The sequence below is a fragment of the Tiliqua scincoides genome, chromosome 8 (assembly GCF_035046505.1).
Source record: "Tiliqua scincoides isolate rTilSci1 chromosome 8, rTilSci1.hap2, whole genome shotgun sequence".
NCBI lineage: Eukaryota > Metazoa > Chordata > Lepidosauria > Squamata > Scincidae > Tiliqua > Tiliqua scincoides.
The window spans coordinates 28,382,579-28,405,689 of NC_089828.1; the positions used below are offsets into that span (position 1 = coordinate 28,382,579).

The window sequence follows — 23,111 nt, forward strand, 5'->3', positions numbered from 1 at the left end:
TTCAGCAAACACTCCAGAGCTGAAGAACTTCTGTAGCAAAAAAGAGGGAGGGAAAACAATTTGCCCTGGTTCATGGCCCAGGTGCATGGAGAAGGCTTAGACTCAAGTGCAGTGAGCGGGTCTCCTCTGCCTTCCTGGGTTTGGTTATTCCAGGAAAGCAGCTGGTGATTTTTACACACAAAGAGTAGTGTTGACAACTTAGTGGTGGTCCTTTGACTGAAAATAAGAGGGCCTTATTACCTTTTCTAGCATAGAAAGCTGCTGCTGCAACCCCTCACTTTTTCTGTTTGCTTCTTCAGATAGCACTTTGTATTTCTCTATTTGGGACTGTTGTAAACTGGCTGTTCGCTGCAGCCTTCCACGCTCTTCTTCCTTATCTTTAAGTTGGTTGTTTAAATTCCGATTCTCATCATCCTGTAGACATGTAATGTAACATAATTAAACTTGGGATCCCAATTACTAACTACATGTTTTTGAAATTTAACTAGAGAAAGCTGAAAACTCCATATTTTTTTAAAGCAACTTCAATAAGATACTTGCAGTTTGTGAGTAAGATATAGGTTAGAAGAATTTGTCCTCTCTGCTCCAGCTGCCAGTGGCCCAGGGACTGGAAAAGTGAGTGGGAGATTGGCCAGAGGAGTAAGGGACTCCCGAGTTATTTGCATTATAAGTGGCCTCAAGATCAAATAACGTATATTTTTATTTTGATCAAAAGCCAGGGAATAAATTGATAAGCAAACAAATTGCTGTTATTTGCCCTGGACCACATCAGGATAGGGTGGGATATATAAACTGCAAAAATGGATTTTAACATGGAATATGAAGAGTTAAAGGAATGATAGTCCAATCTTTCCTGTTACTAAAGAGTTGCACATGGGATGGTTGCCTCTTCGCTGCCAGGATTCAGCTAGCTTCACCGCTAAGGGTGCAGCTGGGAAAGTACCATAAAAAAGACAATTTGCCAGTTTCTTTGAGATTCTTCCCACCAGGCATCTCTATGTTAAAGCAATTTGCAAGTATCCTTAAGGGCAGAATAAAATCAAAAATGAATTGGGGTAAATCAAGAAAATCTGCAGAGGTTTTCCTGTTGAGGGCATAGCTTGTTGACAGACTACTTTGAGAGCTCCTTGAAACAGTTTGTGCGGAAGACAATTTATGCTCCCTGGAATTAAAAAGGGAACACAGCAGAACCTACGGTCTTCATTTTTTTTACAATCTTCACTCCTGTGTCAACTAGCTGAAGAGGCAGCTTGAGATACAACACAGTTTGAGTGCTCTGAAGGGGTAAACTTCCCTGAACTTTGCATTTCTAAGGCAAGTGGTGAAGATCTTTTACCAGGTGAGAATCTGACAGTCAATAAGACTAATTAACAATGGAGCAAGTAGAAAGGAGTTCACAAGGAAGGAACTCCTTCGTTTTAAGAGGAAAAAAGAAGTGGACTGAATAATAAGGTGTTAGAAAGCATGCAAGAAGATGGAAGGGAAAGGGTTGAAAAAAGAAAAAGATTTTAGACTTAACTGAGATCAAAGTAAGAATTTACAGCTGTTGTGGTTTGTTTGGTATTCGTGGAATTTTTCAACATTCTTGGGGAAGTGGCAAAAACAAAGATCTGTAAAGAGCTTTCAGAGTGTGAAAACTGGATTTTTAAGGACAGTGACAGTGGTGGTGCAAGAGAAGAAATGCAGGAATCAATACACAATGTAACAACAGGATGAAAGACTTATCACAGAGACCCCACTCACTCTACAGCTTCTGGAACAGCTTTTAGTGAGGTTCAAAGAAAGAAATGAGAAAAAGATGGAAGCAAAAATTAAAGGAATGCTGCAAAAATCTTTAAAACAGTGGTGTTGAGTTGAAAAAAGACCCAGAAACATTGTTTCTTGAACTTCCTTCTGCTCTTCTTCTGACAGAGGAACAGAAATGAAGCAAGAAAAAAGTGTCTGGCAGTGGGACACCTGAGACAATGGAGGAGGAGAATCAGGTTGGACTAGACTCGCTTGTGAAGGAAAAGGAGAAGACATGCAGAATTACAGCAGTGCAATACACTTTATGGGGGTGGGGGTGGAGGAGTTAAAACATTAGAGAAATTAGCACAGGTTGATGGGGAAGAATGGGAAGTGGGTGTGAGCAGGAGATACAGAGTAAATAAAGTGTCAAAAAGCTGGTATGGGGAGAGGTACAGTAGATCTTATACGGAAAGGAGTTGGTTAAAGCATATGCATAAGTGAAACATCTGGGGTGGGATACAACAAGGGAATAAGAAGAAAGTAATTGACAAAAAGGGTGGGATCTACCATCAAAGATGAACATTGTTTTTAAGTAATATGACCCTAAGTAAATTATTAGAAAAAGAAAAACACTTTTTAATGTGAGGTTTGAAATATAATCTGAGTTAAGTCAGATAGAGGTTAAAAGAGAAGATGTTTCAGACCTCATTGATAAATTAAAGATCAATAAGTCACCAGGCCCTGATGGCATACACCCAAGGGTTATTAAGGAATTGAAGAATGAAGTTGCAGATCTCTTGACTAAGGTATGCAACTTGTCCCACAAAACGGCCACAGTGCCAGAAGATTGGAGGATAGCAAATGTCACGCCTATTTTTAAAAAGGGAAAGAGGGGGGACCCGGGAAACTATAGGCCGGTCAGCCTAACATCCATACCGGGTAAGATGGTGGAATGCCTCATCAAAGATAGGATCTCAAAACACATAGACGAACAGGCCTTGCTGAGGGAGAGTCAGCATGGCTTCTGTAAGGGTAAGTCTTGCCTCACAAACCTTATAGAATTCTTTGAAAAGGTCAACAGGCATGTGGATGCGGGAGAACCCGTGGACATTATATATCTGGACTTTCAGAAGGCGTTTGACACGGTCCCTCACCAAAGGCTACTGAAAAAACTCCGCAGTCTGGGAATTAGAGGACAGGTCTTCTCGTGGATTGAGAACTGGTTGGAGGCCAGGAAGCAGAGAGTGGGTGTCAATGGGCAATTTTCACAATGGAGAGAGGTGAAAAGCGGTGTGCCCCAAGGATCTGTCCTGGGACCGGTGCTTTTCAACCTCTTCATAAATGACCTGGAGACAGGGTTGAGCAGTGAAGTGGCTAAGTTTGCAGACGACACCAAACTTTTCCGAGTGGTAAAGACCAGAAGTGATTGTGAGGAGCTCCAGAAGGATCTCTCCAGACTGGCAGAATGGGCAGCAAAATGGCAGATGCGCTTCAATGTCAGTAAGTGTAAAGTCATGCACATTGGGGCAAAAAATCAAAACTTTAGATATAGGCTGATGGGTTCTGAGCTGTCTGTGACAGATCAGGAGAGAGATCTTGGGGTGGTGGTGGACAGGTTGATGAAAGTGTCGACCCAATGTGCAGTGGCAGTGAAGAAGGCCAATTCTATGCTTGGGATCATTAGGAAGGGTATTGAGAACAAAACGGTTAGTATTATAATGCCATTATACAAATCGATGGTAAGGCCACACCTGGATTATTGTGTCCAGTTCTGGTCGCCGCATCTCAAAAAAGACATAGTGGAAATGGAAAAGGTGCAAAAGAGAGCGACTAAGATGATTACGGGGCTGGGGCACCTTCCTTATGAGGAAAGGCTACGGCGTTTGGGCCTCTTCAGCCTAGAAAAGAGACGCTTGAGGGGGGACATGATTGAGACATACAAAATTATGCAGGGGATGGACAGAGTGGATAGGGAGATGCTCTTTACACTCTCACATAATACCAGAACCAGGGGACATCCACTAAAATTGAGTGTTGGGCGGGTTAGAACAGACAAAAGAAAATTTTTCTTTACTCAGCGCGTGGTCGGTCTGTGGAACTCCTTGCCACAGGATGTGGTGCTGGCGTCTAGCCTAGACGCCTTTAAAAGGGGATTGGACGAGTTTCTGGAGGAAAAATCCATTATGGGGTACAAGCCATGATGTGTATGCGCAACCTCCTGATTTTAGGAATGGGTTAAGTCAGAATGCCAGATGTAGGGGAGAGCACCAGGATGAGGTCTCTTGTTATCTGGTGTGCTCCCTGGGGCATTTGGTGGGCCGCTGTGAGATACAGGAAGCTGGACTAGATGGGCCTATGGCCTGATCCAGTGGGGCTGTTCTTATGCTCTTATGTTCTTATATAAAAATATATATTTTAATTTGAGGTTTGAAATTAACAAATAAGATCTTTATGATATATGGTAGATGTATGTGGAAGTACATAAAATGAAATATACATATGAGATATGAAGATAGATGTATTTGTTTAGTTATAAAGAATTTACACATATATATAAATATACGTATATTTATATTTATATATTTATATAAAGAATTTATTTAGTTATAAAGAATTGTATGATGTTAAGAACTTTACGTGTTTTTAAAATAAGAGAGAAATTAGAGCATGTATAGGTTAACTGGGAAGAAGTTGTGGTAGGGAGAGAGCTACATTTCGATCTTGTATGGAGTTGGTTAAAATATACGAATAACTAGGTAAAACATCTGGGGAGGGATATAATATTAGAATAAGATGAACTGTCAAAAAAGGGTCAAATTATCAAATGTATATTTCAAGGATGAGTGTTTTTCAATAACCTTTCTTTATAGGTATTTTTCTTTACTGGGTAAAGATTGAAAATTTTATGTTATTATATGGCAAATATGGAATGAAAATCTTATGTGTAATAGGGAAAAATTATAGCAAATAAATGGAAGTGTTTATAAAAAAATAAGATAGGCTAAGGGATAGAGATATTATATATAGATTTAACCTGGACAGATGAGGAAGATAAAAACGGAGATAAGAGCGGCTGTCAGAGATTAACAGAAAATATGGATTAGAAATATAAGTAATTACAATTTATGACTTCACTACTGCTGTACTTTGAGGGAATGTATTTTTTTCTCTTGTTTTATTTGTAAATAAAAATAAGTTAAAAAAATAAGTTCTCCAGAGTTAAGTGATCCCTGCTCTTCCATAGGTGGATTCTCCGTAAAGAGCTGTGTCTATAAGAACGTATTTGCATGTTGAAGAATATATGGTTTAAAAGGTTATTCTTATGATTACTCAGACAACAACAGAATGCTTCCAAATTACAATCTGCCTTATAAACTTGGATAGTTGAGGCATGTATTTTACTTGAATCTTGCTCTGCTTATACCTGAAATTTAAGGCCTCCGAAAGCAAATCACAGGTTCAGAACCACTTTTGTCATTAGTATCTATGGTTTGAGGATTCATATGTGATAGGGGTGTTACATGGGCATCTGTATCTGTAGTTCTGGCTCTTAAAAAAGCATTTTGTCAACTTAAACTTAACAAAGTTTTAGCTGATTGCAGTAATCCACAACATTGCAGAACACAGAAGATTCATATTCTAGCCTACAGATTTTTTTTTTGTAATGCAATGTTGTCAATTCAAGTGACAGAAGAAGGGAAGAAGGATTGTGTAATTGATCAATTGCTGGACTTGGACAGATAGGATTTCAAGGCCTTGCTCAGGCATGAGGCTGACTGGGAGCCCTTGAGGCCAGTTACTCTCTCAGCCTCACCTACCCTGCAGGATTATGGAAAGGATAAAACAGAACCACCACTCACAGTGCACTTAGTTCCTTAATGGAACATGGGAAGCTGCCTTCTACCAAGTGAGACCATTGGTCCATCTAAGTCAACACTGTCTGTGCTGACTGGCAGCAGCTTTCCAGGGTTTCAGACACTGGCCTTTTCTGGTCCTACCTGGGAGATACTACCAGGAACTGAACCTGGGACTTCCTGCATGCAAAACAGGTGCTCTACTGCACCTACCTGGGAGGACAGAACACTAACTTGATAGATAAAAGAGACGGGTCTTGAAGGATAGATCTGAAAAACAAAGCAGAGAAAAGACAAGGAAGGTGGACAAGGAGAGAGAACAGTCTCTGACTGGTGTTCTTCAAAATCGCTTGGACACCATTTCAGAATTGGGAATGGTTGACAGGGATGCACGGCAGGAATTGCACAAGAGCGGTTTTCTCCATACCATGTGAGAAATTCCAAAAATGAGGAAAGAAGAAATGGGATTTAAGACCACCACTGCAGGGAGTAACTCTTCTCCCCATCTCATATCCAGTTGCAAAGAGAGATTAGATGGAAGAAGCATATTAATACCCAGCCCTGCAACTGTTGAGTTTGTCATTACTTAGCTTGGACACAGCTCCTCATTTTTAATGTAAGAACAACCTCAGAAATAAAAGTTCTGAGCAGGAAGGTTGCTGCTTTTGAAACACATCCTACCACCACACCCATCAAACACAGAGACTGAAATAGATTCAGTGGACAAAATGTGAGAAAGCAAAACGTCAGAAGAGAGGACCAAGGTGAAGACTGAAGAGACAATGTGCCAACTAGGTCAGAAATGAGGGTGAAGACAAAGAGGCTTGAGGGGAGAAGAGAGGCATGGCTGTGATAGCATAGGTGAAACTGAACAATAGATCTTGTCAATTCTTTCTTATGCTGAATTACAACCCCTACAGTATACTCTTGAAGGAATTGAGGGCTTCAGACCACGAAGGCCACACCAAATTTATACAGTTGTCCACCAGAGGAAAGTATACACACTCCCAGCATGACCTGGGTGATTCTTCTTCTCTGCACCCCATTTTCTGAGGAGAAACATTTGGAAGGCAGCACACTGCTCATGCCACTTATTAATTCATAAGTGAAAGCAATGTTGGGTGTGCGCACAAGGGACAAAATCTATTAATTGTCCCACTGAAGCAAGTATCTAAAGCCAGCTGATGGGGTAGTCTGCCATATAAGCCAGTTGCTACATTTGCACTGGAAGAACTGCCAGCATTTCCGCTCTTACCTTCTTAGTGCATTCTTGCCCTATGGTATCCAGCTCCTCCTGCATAACATGCAGTTTTGCCTTCAGGAACCGGATTTGAGCCTCTGCAAATTGTCACATAATCACATTTCACTTGACACACAGTTCTAGACTTGACAGAAAAAGAACCACAAACGTTTTTAGCTATATACTTATAAGCACACATGCTGGCTGAATTCAGACACAATTGTAAGCCACAGATCGCCATCACAAGCATGAGCTGCCTTGGGCTTGCACAGTCCCCCATTCCCTTCCTCCACACACGGGGAGGAGTTTAGAAGATTCACTTTCTGGTTTGAGGGAAACCAAAGGATCCTAAACCAGGAATGGGACCTTTTAATTCCTTCTCTTATGTACAAGTTTGAAGCTCATACCTGCTTTTGCCTTTATTTCAGAATATATCCAGTGAGTTGGTAATTATATACTCAAGTTCTTCAAGTTTCAAAGACTAGCAATGATAGGACATATTTCACTTTAACTTCAACCTGGACTGGAGACACTAGATCTAAAGGGACCATACAGAGCTATTTCATGCAATCATGGAAGCCACTTTACCAGCAGCCCCCCTATAGGAAGTTATTTCTAAAGCAGTTCCTTGCTGGATCTGCTGCCAAGAGCAGTCACTCTGCAGGCAGGCAGGATATTCTGTGACAACATCAAAAGATGCACAATAAATGCCTACATAGGAATACATTTCCCTGCCACCTGCTAAGACACGCATCCATTTTCTTGCTTCACTGGGCTTTACCCCCACCATTCTCAGCTAAGGAGAAAAACATCTGAGACATGGGAGAATTTCAGTAAAACACTTTGTACTGGTGGAGTCTTGGTATCCATGGGGGATCAGTTCCCGGACCCCCGCAGATAACAAAACCTGCTGAGAATGAAATCTGTGGGTTCCAATCCACAGAACATGACTGGAATCTTGTTCTGGTTGCATCCAGAATCTTTCTGAGGCCCAGAGAAGCCACACACAGTAAAGAAATGGTAAGGAAAGAATGGTTAAGAACAGGCCCACCTGTTCCAATTTCACTTCCTCCACCAGGGATAATGTCATCTTCTATCTCAGGGAAGTTTCCATCTTCTAGTTGTCCTTCGATTTTACTAATTGTCTTTGCAAGAGAAAAGTCTAGGACCGCAACATTGGCAGCACTCTGGACATCATGTGGTCTTAGCTTTGCACTGAAAAGACAGACAGTGTTTTCTTTCTAAGCATTTTGACACCAAACCACTACAAAAATTGCTTGTTCGATATGCAGGGAACTTCACTATCAGTTTGATAAGATTTTTGGAGGAAACATTGTAGGAAAAAACAGCATTGTACACAGAACCCATAATATTAGTGTATTGGAATATTGCTGCTGATGCATGGATATGAATGCTCCCTGCTGGAGCGAACAGCTGCAGGAGATTGTCTCTCGACTTTCAGTTTCTAAAGTTGGCCTCCTTAGAAAGGCTTTGACTTCAAAGTTGACTTCCTTAGAAAGGAAGGACATCAGGGGGTTGCTGGTTGATAATTTAATAATGCTCATTATTTATGTGATTTATATCTAAACTTGTTGCTAACCTCCTTGGATCAGTGGCGTTGCAAGCGGGAGGCGCAGTCCGCCCTGGGAGCCAGGAGGGGGGTGTGTTGCGTGAGGTGGCGGTGGGAGAAGCAGCAGTACTCCAATGTCCTTGAGGCGAGCAGCATGTGCTGCTTCCGGCCGACTCTTCACTATGCTCAGAGGCTCTGAGGAAGGGAGACAAAACAATCCCCTGAGCCTCCTTGTCTACAGGTCTTGAACCCCACAAATCAATCCTGGTGGCCAATAAGGCAATGGATGTCATAGCCAGATTGCCCTTGCATCCAAAGGAATACAAAACCTGTTATGTGTGTTATGTGTGGATTCAGAACCCGCAGGGCCCACCAAACCTGTGGGTGGGCAGAACTGGACTCTTTGGAGGTGAGGGGAGTTTTTTTGTGCAACTGAAACATCCCTTTGCTCTGTCCCAGACTATTGTTCACAGAAGTCTTCGACTGAAATGCAAATGAAGTGCTTGTGTAGAATCTGGTTGCCTGTATTTTAAAATATACAGAGGGAGTCTCAATAGCTCTATTGAGAACATTTTACACATTGGAAATTCTGCCTTCCCTGCCTGCTAGCTGTTTCCTAGCTACCCTCATTTAAAGCAAGTGCAGCAGCAACAGAGAGGTGGGGGTTGGGAGGGGGAAAATGGTCTGTGTGCATGTGCAAGCAGATTACAATTCATCTGCTTTAAGTAAAGGAGAAAAATCAAAGTTTGGATGTTGTTGGTCACTGGCTTAGATGACTTAAAAAGTGTATTCCAAATATTCATGGTGGACTATAGGTCAATCAGTAGTTATTAACCATGATGGCTACATTGAACCTCTAGATCAGTCATTTTCAACCTTTTCCAGCTTGCGGCACACTGACAAGGCACTAAAATTGTCAAGGCACACTACCAGTTTTTTACTTACATTAAATTACTACATTACAGTTAATCTTGAATTAATAAAATTAATACAATTAAATCATTACATGACAAAAAAAATTGACAAGAAGCATGGAGAGGGAAGTGGCTCTGTGGTTTCTGAAAAGGAGGAAAAATTCTACGTTCAAATTCTTATCAAAAGTGCCAGAAAGTGTTGGCAAAGACAGGGCAGGTTGATCACGTACTGGAGAATGTGGGTAGGGGCAGTGAGGTGACATGATTGAAACAAGTGCAGGATTAAACTGGGGGTGGGGAAGAGAGAATGTGAGGCACTGATTCTGTATCTTTGGAAGGTGCCGACAAGTGAGGGGAGGGACAGTAAGAGAGTTGCTAACTGTGATTGTGAGATGGGGGGGAAATATTCCTGGGAAAGGGGTAGGGGAGAAGAGGAGAGAGAAGTGCCAATTGCCTACTTGTGTATTTGAGAAAAAAGAGTGCAACCAAAAGCCCAATTCTATGCATGCCTGCTCAGAAGTAAGCCCCATTATAGTCAATGGGGCTTACTCCCAGGTAAGTGTGAATGGGTAGCACCCCCAGAGCCCAATCCTATGCATGCCTGCTCAGAAGAAAGCCCCATTATAGTCAATGGGGCTTACTCCCAGGTAAGTGTGAATGGTTAGTGAGGCACGATGACCTTTGCCCCTACACAGTAAAGACATTTTTAATACTACAACATAAACACCATGGTGAAGAGCATAGAAATACAGAGAACAAGGACAAGTTGCTTGAAGAAAAATTATTTTTAGAAGCTGCTTGCTGACAGAAGTTACACACCTTGGAGTTTAGAAAGGGAGTAGCAAAGATAAGACTCCTTCTTGGCAGGCGCACAGGGCTGGCCAAGGCTATTGCATGCTTGATACCAAGACTCACTTGTTTATTCGTCTAAGTTTTCAAAAGAGGGAAAAACACATGCGGGACATATATATGAATATATTTAGTCTTTGCTTTAAAAGTGTAACCAACATATATGGAACATATAGTAGTGGTAGTTATTAAAAGTAAGTCTTAAATAACTAAAATGCTTGATTTTAGTTAAGCTTTAAGAAAACTAGACAAAGGGTTTAACATTGCAGATATCCTTATCTTAAGTTGGCAAGGATGTTCTTGGCAGACACCTGCAGAGACGAGTTTAGAACATTTAGTTAGATAACCAGGACCACCCTTAAGAAAGAGTTCTTTGTGTGAATTGCAACTGAGATGAAAAGAGGGGGGCTGATGCAGGGTCGCCACAAACAAGTTTGCTTGACATGTAATGTCTGAGTAATTGGTTTGAAGGTAAATAGGTCAAGGATTTGTTAAAAAGAAATCCCATATGCAGAGTACTATTTGGCTTGTTTTATGTTAAAATTTATGAAAAGTCACAAGAAGCTGGCTAAAGTCTTAGCCAGCCACTAAAGAGAAGAGGTCACTTATATACACCACTATAGAGCCCTCAATGCATGTACTCAAAGTAATTAGTCACAATAGTTATAATAGAATTAAGACATATAGTATCTTAAAAAACTGTTAAAAAGAAGTTTAATAACCTCTGGTTCACACAGGTTTGCAGAGGGCCCACAGGGAATATACTAAAACCAGGAGAAGAGATGAGTGGCACAAGTAAACCCATCCTAATTAAGAAGGGTTTGAAAGGAATATATGTCAATAAATAGATTAGAAGTTCTGCCAAATTAAGGTCTTCACACTTGTGTTTAAGTGTTCGTGTGTTCTCTTTAATGAGGATAGTATGAAAACCTATTTTCTCAAAGAGGTCCCTAGTTAGATTGATAAATATGAGTAAGGGTCAGTGCTGGATGGAATAATTACAGCGAACCCTATTGGTTTTGGAAACTTTTGAAAATTGTGTAATTTTGGCAAAGTTTTAAGATGAAACCCTACCTGTATGTAAATAAGAGCCAATCAATGGTTTTGCTCACTTGTTGCCCTCCTATTTTCCATCTTGTATGTAAATGATATTTTATCTACATCCTATTAAGAATTAGCCCCATTTATGATGTCAAACTCTCAGCAAATGAGAAGTCCAGATTTTCAGACAAAGGATTGTGTAGTATAAAAGTTAAGGACCACAGTTCAGACAGGGTCCATGCTTTGGACATGAGTCCCGTGGACCAATTGTATACAATTCAATAAAAGCCTGTGAACCTTCATCCCTCTGTACTGAGTCATTCTGAGTTGCTTATTTGAGTTGCTGATTGGCCTTGCAACAGTTAGCACCCCCAGAGCCCAATCCTATGCACGCCTGCTCAGAAGAAAGCCCCATTATAGTCATGGGGCTTACTCCCAGGTAAGTGTGAATGGGTAGAACTCCCAGAGCCCAATCCTATGCATGCCTGCTCAGAAGAAAGCCTCATTATAGTCAGTTACTCCCAGGAAAGTGTAGATAGGACTGTGGCCCAGAACCCTTCCTCTAAAAGCCCCAAAGTGCAGGGAGGGTCGCTTTGGGGAGTTGCAGGCAAACTGGCAAGGAAAAGGGACTTTCAGGGACCCTGAAACCCTAGGTTGGGGGCCTCAGCAGACTCACTCACTATGTACCTGCTTGCCTGCTTCTGGCTCTCTCTTCTCACTCACTCAGTAGCTCCCACCTCCTGGCTCCTCCAAGCTTCTCTTGTTGGCCAATCAGCATGCAGAAAGGCAACAACCTCCTTCACGCCCAACCCTATGCATGTCTACTCAGAAGTAAGCCCCACAGAAGCCAACGGGGCTTACTCCCAGGAAAGTGAGGATCAGGTTGCAGCCTGAGTCATGCTCAGTAGCAGGAGCAAGCTCCAAGCGGACTCATCAGCCCCTTCCCTGGTTGCTCCCTTGCTTGTGCTGCCTGCCACAGGAGGCTCAAAGCAGCCGCTTCTCCCGCACACGGGCACGCAGCTGCTGTCTGCCTCCTCTGATCCTGCGGCACACCTGAGGCAGGTGTGAAAAGTATTTCTTTACTCAGCACGTGGTCAAGTCTGTGGAACTCCTTGCCGCAGAATGTGGTGATGACATCTGGCCTGGATACCTTTAAAAGGGGATTGGACAAGTTTCAGGAGGAAAAATCCATTACGGATTAATGGGGCATTTGGTGGCTGGGGCATTTGGTGGGCCGCTGTGAGATACAGGAAGCTGGACTAGATGGGCCTATGGCCTGATCCAGTGGGGCTGTTCTTATGTTCTTATTACAAGCCATGATGCGTATGTGCAACCTCCTGATTTTAGAAATGGGCTATGTCAGAATGCCAATGCAAGGGAGGGCACCAGGATGCAGGTCTCTTGTAATCTGGTGTGCTCCCTGGGGCATTTGTTGGGCTGCTGTGAGATAAAGGAAGCTGGACTAGATGGGCCTATGGCCTGATCCAGTGGGGCTGTTCTTATGATCTTATGGTCCAGCTATTGAAAGTACCACTGGAAGTAACTGGCAATGATGTCATTTGCCAGTTACTTCTGGATTGGGAGGCCAGACATGACACAAACATCAGTAAGAGGTTCAGGGCAGATGGGAAGGCTTTTTCAAGCATGTAAAAATCACATGCTAGAGCTCTGCCCGCTGAGCCAAGCCTCCTTCCACTGCTTGTCATGTTGCATTGCCAATATGACAATGCAACATGGGTGGGGATTCCACAAATATCACTGGACACCACTTCAAGTACCACCGGTGATGCAAATACTACTGGTTGAGAAACTCCAACATAGAGGATTTAAATAAAACACATTATGATTATGTTATTACCATGACCACAGAGTGCTGCATACAGAAAATCACACATGTTGCTGCTGTTACTTACTAATGTACCAAAGAGAAGCTCAGTGCCATATGGATTAATTAGAAGTAGTAGTAGTAGTAGTAGTAGTAGTAGTAATAATAATAATAATAATAATAATAATAATAATAAATGTGCTATACCTGGAAGTTCCTTTTCCTCTCTTCCCAGATTGTGGCCTGGTCCGAGCTGTCAACACTGAGCTGGATTTCTTCTTGTTTGGTCGCTAAGGAAGTCCACAAAATACACTTATATAAAAACAAAACACACATCTTTCTTCCTAGTAACACTCTTCCTGCTGTTCAGAGTTCATTAAAAGTAGTAAAAGTTTTGAACATCAGTTTACTCCTGTGGCACGGAAAATGAGTATTGGACCACAGAACTGAGGTTCAAATCCCTGTTCAGTTAGGAAGGTCACTGGGTGAGCCAAGGCCAGTCTCTCAGGATTGTTGTGAGGTTTCAGTGGGGTAGCCCAATGTCCACTCCCCAAGCCCCTTGGAGGCAGTGTGAAACACAGATGTGATCCATCTAGGAGCAGAGCAATACACCTATTGACTGTAGCACTTTCAGATGTTCACACTGTTTCCCGTCCTTATCTTGTTTGCTCTCAAAACACCAGTTCTGTGAGGCAGGGCACAATTATTTCTATTTTCCATAAGGACTGCTGGGTTGGTTGTGCAGTGTGCTCTGCTTTCTAACTCAAACAGTGACCTGCCAGGTGTCACATCGAAAAGGCAGCCAATTAGGGCACTTTTCATCCTTGATGCAGCTCTTGCTGCCAGATCTTGTAGGTGTGGCACAACCATGGCAGATTTCCTCAGCAGCTGAGGTGAAACTGGCCCTTGCAGTAGCTCTCCAGCCCTCACCTATGTTGCTGGCTGCCTCTCAACTTATCTAGAGATAAGTGATCTCTCAGATTTCAGTCAATAACTTTATTGGCAAATATAAAACAATCACTGATTCAAACACAAATTATAGTGGTAGTAGTTAACTATCCCCCTGGATTTCACATCTTGATCTGCTGCTCTTCACCACTAATTCCAAGAAAGCAGCTACCTTTTCTACTAAGTCTGGCGCATTAACTAACAGGATATATTTTAGGATCTCACTCTCCTGGCAATCATCCTGTATCCAGCACAATACTGGAGCCAGAGTCTGCTCAGTTGGAAGCAAGAAGCTCTTTCCCTTACCCCCGGGTAAGCCACCACAGTCCCAATGGGTCTGCTTGGACCTGCACTACCTCAGGAGGTGACACAAGTCCAAGGAGAATGAAGTGGCTTGGAGCTACTCTGCGCTGCTCGGGGAACAGGGTTAAGATCTGGCATAACTGCTGGGTTCAAGCCCTGCCTCCTGCTCCCCGCCCACCCCCTGGAATGCCCTGTGCCTGCCCTTAAGCCAGAACTTAAAGGTTCTCAGTCATGCCCTGGTCTCTGGAGCTGACCTGTCTCAAGACGTTCTCTCAGATAAATGGATGCACCTGGTCAGTTCACTCTCGTGCATGCTGACTTGGAAACAAGGCTAAGGCATTTTGTACATGCACTTAATGGATTTTCCTTCTGAGAAAACATGCGTAGGATTGTACTGACAGCGAAATAACCATAATTAATAGCGTTAACATTTCCCAAATGTACTGATACTCCGAACTTCAGTAAAAACTTCTGTGATTTGCATATACATCTTCTTGAATAAAAGGGATAAAACCACAAAGCATGCAGGCCTTTAATAGCTTTGATACATTTTGGGTTTATCTTGGGTGCAGAGAAATTATACACAAGACAGGCTATTTGCATCTAGCCAAATTATATATTAATGGAAAAGTGGAGGCTTCTCTCCCAAGCACTCCCCCCCACTTGTTTCACTGTCACTATAAGCAACACACAGCAAATGTTATCCTCCACTTCAAGAGGACAGTGCAAGAGGAAGAGAGTGCACTCACCTTTAGTGCAAAAGGAAGAGTGGGTAATTCAGGAGAATGTAAATCCCTAGAGAGAAAGAAAATTGCAGTGAATAGCTGATTTTCAAGAATAAAATTATGTATTTTCATCTATTTTATACAACTAGAAAGTGGAGAGATAGGTGATGCAAAACACACAACAAATTTTTAGTTACTCTTCTCTTGGTTCAATAAAGGGCACTCCTACTAACAAGATGGGTGGCATAAGCAGTACTGACAGTTGATCACAATCCTGTAAGTTATGCACAGAGATTCCAAAATTGACACTATGCACCCCTGCCTTTATGGACATGGGAAGTGTCATGGATATGTACAGTTCAGGCCTAGTAACACTGCAAGGCCTGAACCAAGCTAAAACAGTAACACAGAAGTGGCTTGCATTTCCTGGCTGCTAGGATTTACATCTCAATGGATGGTGATTATGTAGCACCTAGGAGCCAGAAAGACACCCATCAAGGATGGAATGCAGCTGTAGATCTCCAAGGGGGAGGGAAGAGCTGAGAGGGCGAGCTTCCAGTCCCACTTCCGGAGGAAAGGGTCTTTGTTCCTTGTCTCTGGGTGAGAGAGGTGGTGGGTGCACATCCTGCCCCACCAGGACCATGTGGCCATAGGTAACTGGCCTGAGGATCTACAAAAGAAGCTGACCCAGGTGAGGGTTAGAGAATAATAGAGTTAGCAAGTTAGCTTTGTTGTTTTATGCTGATATTTCCTAGAAGTTTTTATGCCTCTAGCATTTGCTGCCTTTTGTAACCTTTTTGTAACGTTGTGTATTTAATAAAGTAGAAAATCTTTTTACCATGTTGGTTCATTGTCTGTTGGGGACAAAGGTTCAGAATCCTGCCTAGCCGTTCAGCAAGCTACCAAAAATCCTCATTGTGGACTAGAAACTTGAGGACTGAGACTTTAAGTAAAGAAAGTGCTCAGTGCCTACAAGGGATATAATTAAGCCTAAAGGGTCTTGGTTTCCCTGGACTGAGGCACTGGCTATCACAGGGTGGTGGCAGTACTACCGACCAGGGATCTTTGAGGGCTCTAGGGTTCAGAACCAACAACTCTGAGCACCCAAAACCCTGGGAGTGAGACCCAAGTTTACGACAGGAAGAACTGAAGTAACCTTGGCCACTAACAGTGCAATCCTATAAATATTCAAACAGAAGTGAGATCCACCATTTTCAGTGGGGTTTACTCTGAGGTAAATATATAGAATTGCAGGCCAAATGAAGGCTAAGTAGAGGTGGTTTTTTTTTCCTGTGATAATGAAATAGAAACACATAACACTGCTTTTTGCACTTCTTTTTGTAACACTACAAAAACAAAACCCAAAATCTACCATCAATAAAACCATTTTCTAACACCTCTACATGCATGTGACTGCATCTGCTGACATTATACCACCTATATTACCTAACGAGTACACTTTTAACAGAAATATAATTTATAAAAATGTGCCCTTGGAATAAAAACACAACACCATTCTGAACTTCTAACTTTGGAAAATCCTGAAATTCACAAAAATATAAAACAGTTTTCACCCACCTCTAAGGATAAGTAATAGTGATCATGACAGCAGTTTGGATGGTCTGTTCAAACTCACCTGCAGGATAGGAAAAGGCTATGAAACTGGCTAACTTGGCTTTGAGTGGAGGGTGTAGCAGATAGAATCAGATGCAGAGTTCCCCAGATGATCCCATCTGCACCCCTGAGCTATCCACCCCACTGTCTATGCATAAGGGACAAGACAAGAAACTATCACATGTTTCTGCAAGAAACTGACCATGTCAGCCTGCCCTGGAATGTTCCCCCACTCAGAGGAAATGGAGAGGGGATAAGGAAGGGCCATAGCTTAGTGGTAGAGCGCATGCTTTGCATACAGAGGATCCCAGGTTCAATCCTTGACACCACCAAGTAGGGCTGGGAAAGATCCCTTTCAATCCCTGGACAGCTGCTGCCACCCAGGTAAACAAAACCAAGCTAGATGGAACAAAGATCTTACTCAGTATAAAGCAGCTTCATTGTTCTTAACACAATATCACCCCAGGCAAACTGTGACAATGGCCTGCTGCTCAGCCTACCAGAATATACAGTTCTACTGCAGGCAGGTTCTTTTTGATATTGTGATCCAAATTTTAAGACTAGTTTTTGTCTCACAGATTGTGATACTAGGCAGCACGTTGCTGAGCGAGACAGGGCACAATCCTATCCAACTTTCTAGCACTGGTGCAGCCACAGTGCACCCCTGAAGAAGGGAACAAATGATTCCAAACCTTGAGGACGCCTCTGTGACGGCCTCCTCACTACATGATGCAGTGCACACCCCACTGGCATAGCTGCAACAGCACTGGAAAACTAGATAGGATTGGGCCCACAGTGTCTTACCAAAAGAAGCGAATTCTTTCCTTCACTCTGAACTCCACACAGAGACATGCCCAAGAGCTCACTATGGAGTGACACCCTTTACCTCCATGAGATCATGTTCCTTGAAAAATTGTCACTAGCTGGGAAGAATTCTTACACAACAGAGTTTTGACAGAGGCTATGTGGACCTGTAGCCATATTGGATTCCTATCCACCAAACAAAACTGACAGGATATTGTGTATGCCACCCATCTTTTAAGTTATAGGTAGGGAGGAAGCATGAAAGTGAGATTGCAGCCCTTTATAAATCAGTGCCTGGGAGCACATGGAATAAAATGCAGAAGACTTGTAAATACATCCTAAGATGTATTGGGAAATTAGGTGTTGGAAGAGGGTCTAAAGAATACGGCAGTACCAAACTCTGACAACTCTTAAATGATCTGGTGGTCCTTGAATCAAGAGAGCAATAAGGAGATGGTTGACTTCACTGTCAATATTTTGATCTCAAAACAGTAACATGTAAAAAAGTCCACTCCAAACTCTACTGGTGAAGGTATATTTGCCTCATTGGCTATATAGGAATCGCATTACCACACTGTCTCTGAATTTAATGACTACCCTGTTTATCACCAAGGTGGTTGGTTGCAGCCACCTGGTGTGAAATGAAAGGAGAGCCAATGCCACAATCTTCAGAATGCAGTCAAATCCCTATATTTGGCAACATACCCAGCTCCAAGCCCAGCTTGCCCAGCTCCAAGCATACTCGTATTACTTAATTTTCCTCAAAGGCAATATGGTCCTAGCTGTGCTAGTCTGGCATCACTGCACAGAAGTCAATTTCCAACAAGCTCCAAGAACGTCTGGAAGCTGGGATTGTACATGACCAGTGACCTTTCAGCTACCACTGATGCTGCTCTAATAGACTGGAGCAGTCATAGCAGCTCCAGGCTGGAAACAGCACAACATCTTGCTGTTCCCCAGACCTGACTGGGAGCAGCTGTGAGCCTGTGACTGGTCCAGCCAACCAACTGTACTGGTGCTAGAGAGGAACATTGGAGCTATTGCTCCCCACACCGGCAATTCAAGATCTCTGAATAAAAATCTCAACTGCCTGCTAAAACAGGAACCATCTGGCTGAGTCTTCAGATATCAGCAGATGGAGTAGGCTAATGCATCCTAAAAGGGTTGGGCTGCAGAACATTTTCCAGGTCTCAAGGTAGGACTGACAAGGTCCCTGGAACTCTGTTGTAGTGAACCACTACTTTTGCTGAATTGTCTCAGGATGTTTTGCCAGAGACCAAGCAGAGCCCAATAAGGCAGGAAAGCAGCTGAAGGATCCTAATGAACAACATGACCTTCCAGAGTATAGACCTGTAATACCAGATCAATGGAGTATGGAAGAGTGGCAGCACCTTGGAAGAAGAGGAAGGAATAAATGAGTACACTATTCTGAAAGAGGAAAGGAAAGAGGAAGGAGAAAACTAGGGAGATCAGTACAGAGAATAAGACAAAGACTGTACTTCCAGAATCTAGTGACACTTGTCAGTCACAGGCAAGGATCACTGCCTTCAGAAAAGCTGATTTGGCAGAAACAGAGAAGCCCAACACACCTATACAGGGGTAAAAAAAACTGAGAATTAGATTACAACCTTAAGAGGGAAGGGGAGAGCGAGACATGAGTGCTTTACTCATTCAGTGGTTCCAAGCACATCTGCACACAGGTACAACACAGGCTCACAAACTGGTACAAGTGAGATTATTTAAGAATCGGAAAAGCAATGATTCATTGGGGGGTGTTATTTGTGCTAGTTAAAAAGACTGCAAGAGGAGTTAATTCTCAACATGCTATTTCTCTGTTACAACTGTTTTGAAAGAGGCATACGGGCACGTGAAACAGAAGCAGTAGAATCTAAAGTTTGGGCCAACTCAGCAACCCCACTCCTTTTGCATAGGAATTCATGGGGAAAAGATCTGATGCACAGTTGACCATTCTACAGATATAATCCCTGAACTAGTTTGCATGCTCTCTTGCCCCCCCCCCTGCAACTGGACTACACAATATGCTCCTAATAGTTTCTTAATGTTCCTGGCCTAGCCTTGATGGCCCAACAGATCCTGACCTGCTCATCTAGGTACACTGGACTATGGTTCACATTCTCTCCACAAATTTAAAGAGGGAGAAGCTCTGATGTAAAAAAGAGATGCCAAAATAGCCAAGAACAGAAATCATGAGTAAACCATCCAGAAAGTGGAATAAAAATGGTAACCATTCATGAAATAAATATGATGTGAATATTGCATCTTCCTCACATAAACTGCAGCTCACATGACAAGCTATGGACGCAAAGGACTTGGGCAGAGTGAATCTCTTTGGCATTTGATTTTACACACAGTGACTGTTGTCACAAAACAATTGCTTCAGCTTGAAAGACACTTATTATCTTCAGAGACAACATCTCTATCATACTACAGAGGCGGGCCAGACCACAGATTCTTCCAGTGATCTTTATTGCACATTTGCAATATACGTATTATAGATTCTGTTTATTTCTTTACAGCGGTCTGGAGCCTTTAAAAATATTTCACAAGATTCTACATGTCATCTGATGTACACATCTATGTACACATTTCACACCCTATCAAGATGGGTCAGCAGTCATCCCTTGCTTGCACGACTCAGTGTGCTTACTTGAGCTCTAGTAGGCAGTCTGAATCATTGTTTGACTGGACGTAAACATGAGAGGCACATGCCTGAGCAAGTCCTTTGTGTTCCTGGAATCCTGTTCCCATCCAGCCACATGCCCACACCACATGCCTCACCCCAGCTATGTCCTATGAAACAGACAGTTGAACAAAAGGTCCATGGCAGAGCCACTTTCCTTTTGGATTGTAAAAAGAAAATCACTCAATCAAATTCAAAGGACAGCTGGAGGGATATTAACATTTAAAAAAAAAGACACAAACAGCCTAATCAAAGATTTTTCATGATTTTAAACACTGCAGTTATATTGTTCAGGCACACATGGCAGGATATATGTGTGTTAGTCTCCCTTTCCTTCCTCTTATCTTGATTAACTAGCTCCCTTGGTTCTCTCTCTTATTGCTCTGTTGCAGAGCATGTCCAGATATAAGATCCCAGGTCCAAGCCTTGGCTTCTCCAATTAAAAAGGTCTCAGTCAGGGAGCAGAATTGGAAAAGACCTATCTGCTGAAACTCTAGAAAGTTGATCCAGAGGGCAGACAGTTTGAGGTGACATGAACCAACAGTCTTGCTAGAGAAAAGGCTCCTTGTATACACTTATTTTCCAATTCCACCCCAGTTTTGGTTCCTGGTTAGAGACAAGGAAATCCCCCCTTCCCAAATAAAATACTCCTAAAATTTAAAAGAGAATGAGCTCTACAGCCAGTATTAGGATATCCATCAATTCAAGACTTTTAGCCAGTTGATCACCCAGCTTCCAAGTCACCAAATTTAAACAAAGTTGAAAATTATAACACACTCAGCAAGGGCTTCCCTTCAAAATAATAATGTGTGAGACAGAAACGGATGTCTAACATTCATTGTTCACTCCCTGTTATGGAAATCAGGGCTGCAACATTTACAGCCCAATCCTATGCGTGCAGCCCGCTGGCAGCACACCTCCTGCGCTGGTGCTGACAACTGTAAAGTAGTCAGCGCCAGTCGCAAAAGGCACTCCAACAGTGTGCCACTTAGCGTGCTACCGGCAGTGTCAGCAGGAAGGTCTGTATTTTCCTGCCTGCTCGCTGAAGGTAAGTCGCTTGCTGAAGGAAAGTCACAGGAGGGGGTGGTGGGAGAGTAGAAGAGGGAGGAAGCAAAAACTGGGATGGGGGGCGGGATCAACCACTGGCACTGCCAATATCCTATCTCCCTTCCCAGATGCAATCCCACAGCATGGGACCACACGGACCTATGCCAGCTATTTAGCCAGCAGAATATTGCCCCTGGGTAAGAGAACAAATGTTCCCTCAACCAGAGGAGACTTCCTGGACTGCTCCACCATCACTACAGAATACAGCAGTCACCATTTTTGCACCGCTGCATTGGCAGGGGGGCGGGGTAAGTGATAGGATTGGGCTGCTAATTTATATAATTAATGGCCCAATCGTATCCAACTTTCTAGTGCAGATGTAGCCACAATGCAGCACTGAGGTAAGGGAAAAAAATGTTCCCTTACCTTAAGGAGGCCTCCGTGTCTCCCCCACCACCACCACAGGATGCAACACATGCCCCACTGGCATGGCTGCATCAGCGGAGGAAATTTAGATTTTGACCTAAATCAAATTTAAATCTGTTGCTAGATTAAAAAGGAAAAGGGTGCCCCAGCTCAAAGCAAGAGCATGTTTAAAGTTAAGTACTTACATGGGTACCAAGACCCTTCTAAAAAGAGGCATTCTTCTCTGCCTGATCTCAGGTGATAATGCCTCTTCTGGAAGGATGCCTACTATTACATATGCTTGTATCATCTAAAGACAAAAGAGATAATGCTTTTTTCTCCAGAATGATTTTATTGCAGTGCAAACATATGTAGATTTGACCAATGGACTTAGGGCACAATTCTAACCAGGTCTACTCAGAAGTAAGTCCTATTTTGTTCAATGGGGCTTACTCTCAGGAAAGTGTGGTTAGGACTGCAGCCTAAGATAACAGAGTAACAGACAAAAGTAGCCTTCCAGAGTTAAACTGGTTGCCTTTCAATCTCATTCCCACAATTAATATTTGCCTCTATTGTTTATTCAGCCAAACTCTATGGATTATCCTACCACTTAAATCTTGGAGCTTTAGGAAAGCCAGCATTCGCTCATATTCTTCTTACTAATATGGAGTATTCTCCATTCGGGATGATCTGCTGCTTCTCAGCAATTTCACAGCTTTCACTAGCATCATAAGCCTCTCTTGCAAATGTTCATACAGCAAAATGTTGCTTTAAAACAGATTCCTATGAAAAAGAGGGTCCAACTGACAGCTACATGGTTCTCAACAACTTCCATTAATGCAAGTTGGAACTGAAAATTCATGATATTGAAATCTGGGCAGTTTTAACCTTCCCATATTGGAAAGGATGCATGAATATCAGTCAGTGTTTGGTGATATTGTAAACTTCCTGACAGTGATATCATGTTGTAAAGCAACAGTCTTGGATTGAGGAATCAGTGGGGAAGCCACTCAGGGAAAGGAAATGGGAGTGGGAAATTATGGGGCCAGCAGGAACACTGGGTGCCATTCTAAATGTGAGGAAAGCAGATGCACCTCAGAGACTGTTGCCAAGAGCAGCCTTATCGTTTTCAAGTAGGCAAGAGACCTGAATAACTCATGGAATAGAACTGCAAGACTTCAGAAACCCTTAATAGACCTGTACATCTTGACACATAGAAGGTTCAGTGAATCAGTAAGAGGACAGGTAGAACATAAAGTAGTGGTCTAGGCACAACTAAAATATTGTCTCTATTGACAGGCCAGAGTCTCAGAAGGAACCCTTTCTTAGACCAACCAAAGTGCTTTTCAATTGAAGAAGCCACAGACTGAACATGAGACAGAGTATGTGTAGAGCCCTGAATTCAGGTCATCACGCCATCTCAAATCCTGTGTGTGAATTTTTGAGTTGCATGAAGTAATTTTATTTAGTAAACCCAGTATTACAAGAGAGGTTGGAAAAAGTCTCTCCATTTGCTCTCTCAACACCATTCATACTTTTTCTT

General features: G+C 42.7%; 1 protein-coding gene across 2 annotated transcripts in view; it reads right to left on the reverse strand.

The window, feature by feature from the left end:
- Positions 1 to 23,111, reverse strand: part of TEX9 (testis expressed 9) — a 29,671-nt gene that overhangs the window by 3,423 nt on the left and 3,137 nt on the right. The window contains exons 5-10 of one of the 2 annotated variants that reach the window (XM_066635429.1): positions 15,022 to 15,067; positions 13,229 to 13,311; positions 8,423 to 8,587; positions 7,874 to 8,037; positions 6,838 to 6,920; positions 241 to 414 (exon numbers count right to left, since the gene is read on the reverse strand). In XM_066635429.1, coding sequence (XP_066491526.1) covers positions 241 to 414; positions 6,838 to 6,920; positions 7,874 to 8,037; positions 8,423 to 8,587; positions 13,229 to 13,311; positions 15,022 to 15,067 — 715 coding nt within the window. The remainder of the gene's footprint in view (positions 1 to 240; positions 415 to 6,837; positions 6,921 to 7,873; positions 8,038 to 8,422; positions 8,588 to 13,228; positions 13,312 to 15,021; positions 15,068 to 23,111) is intronic. The other variant, XM_066635430.1, reaches the window with a different exon arrangement.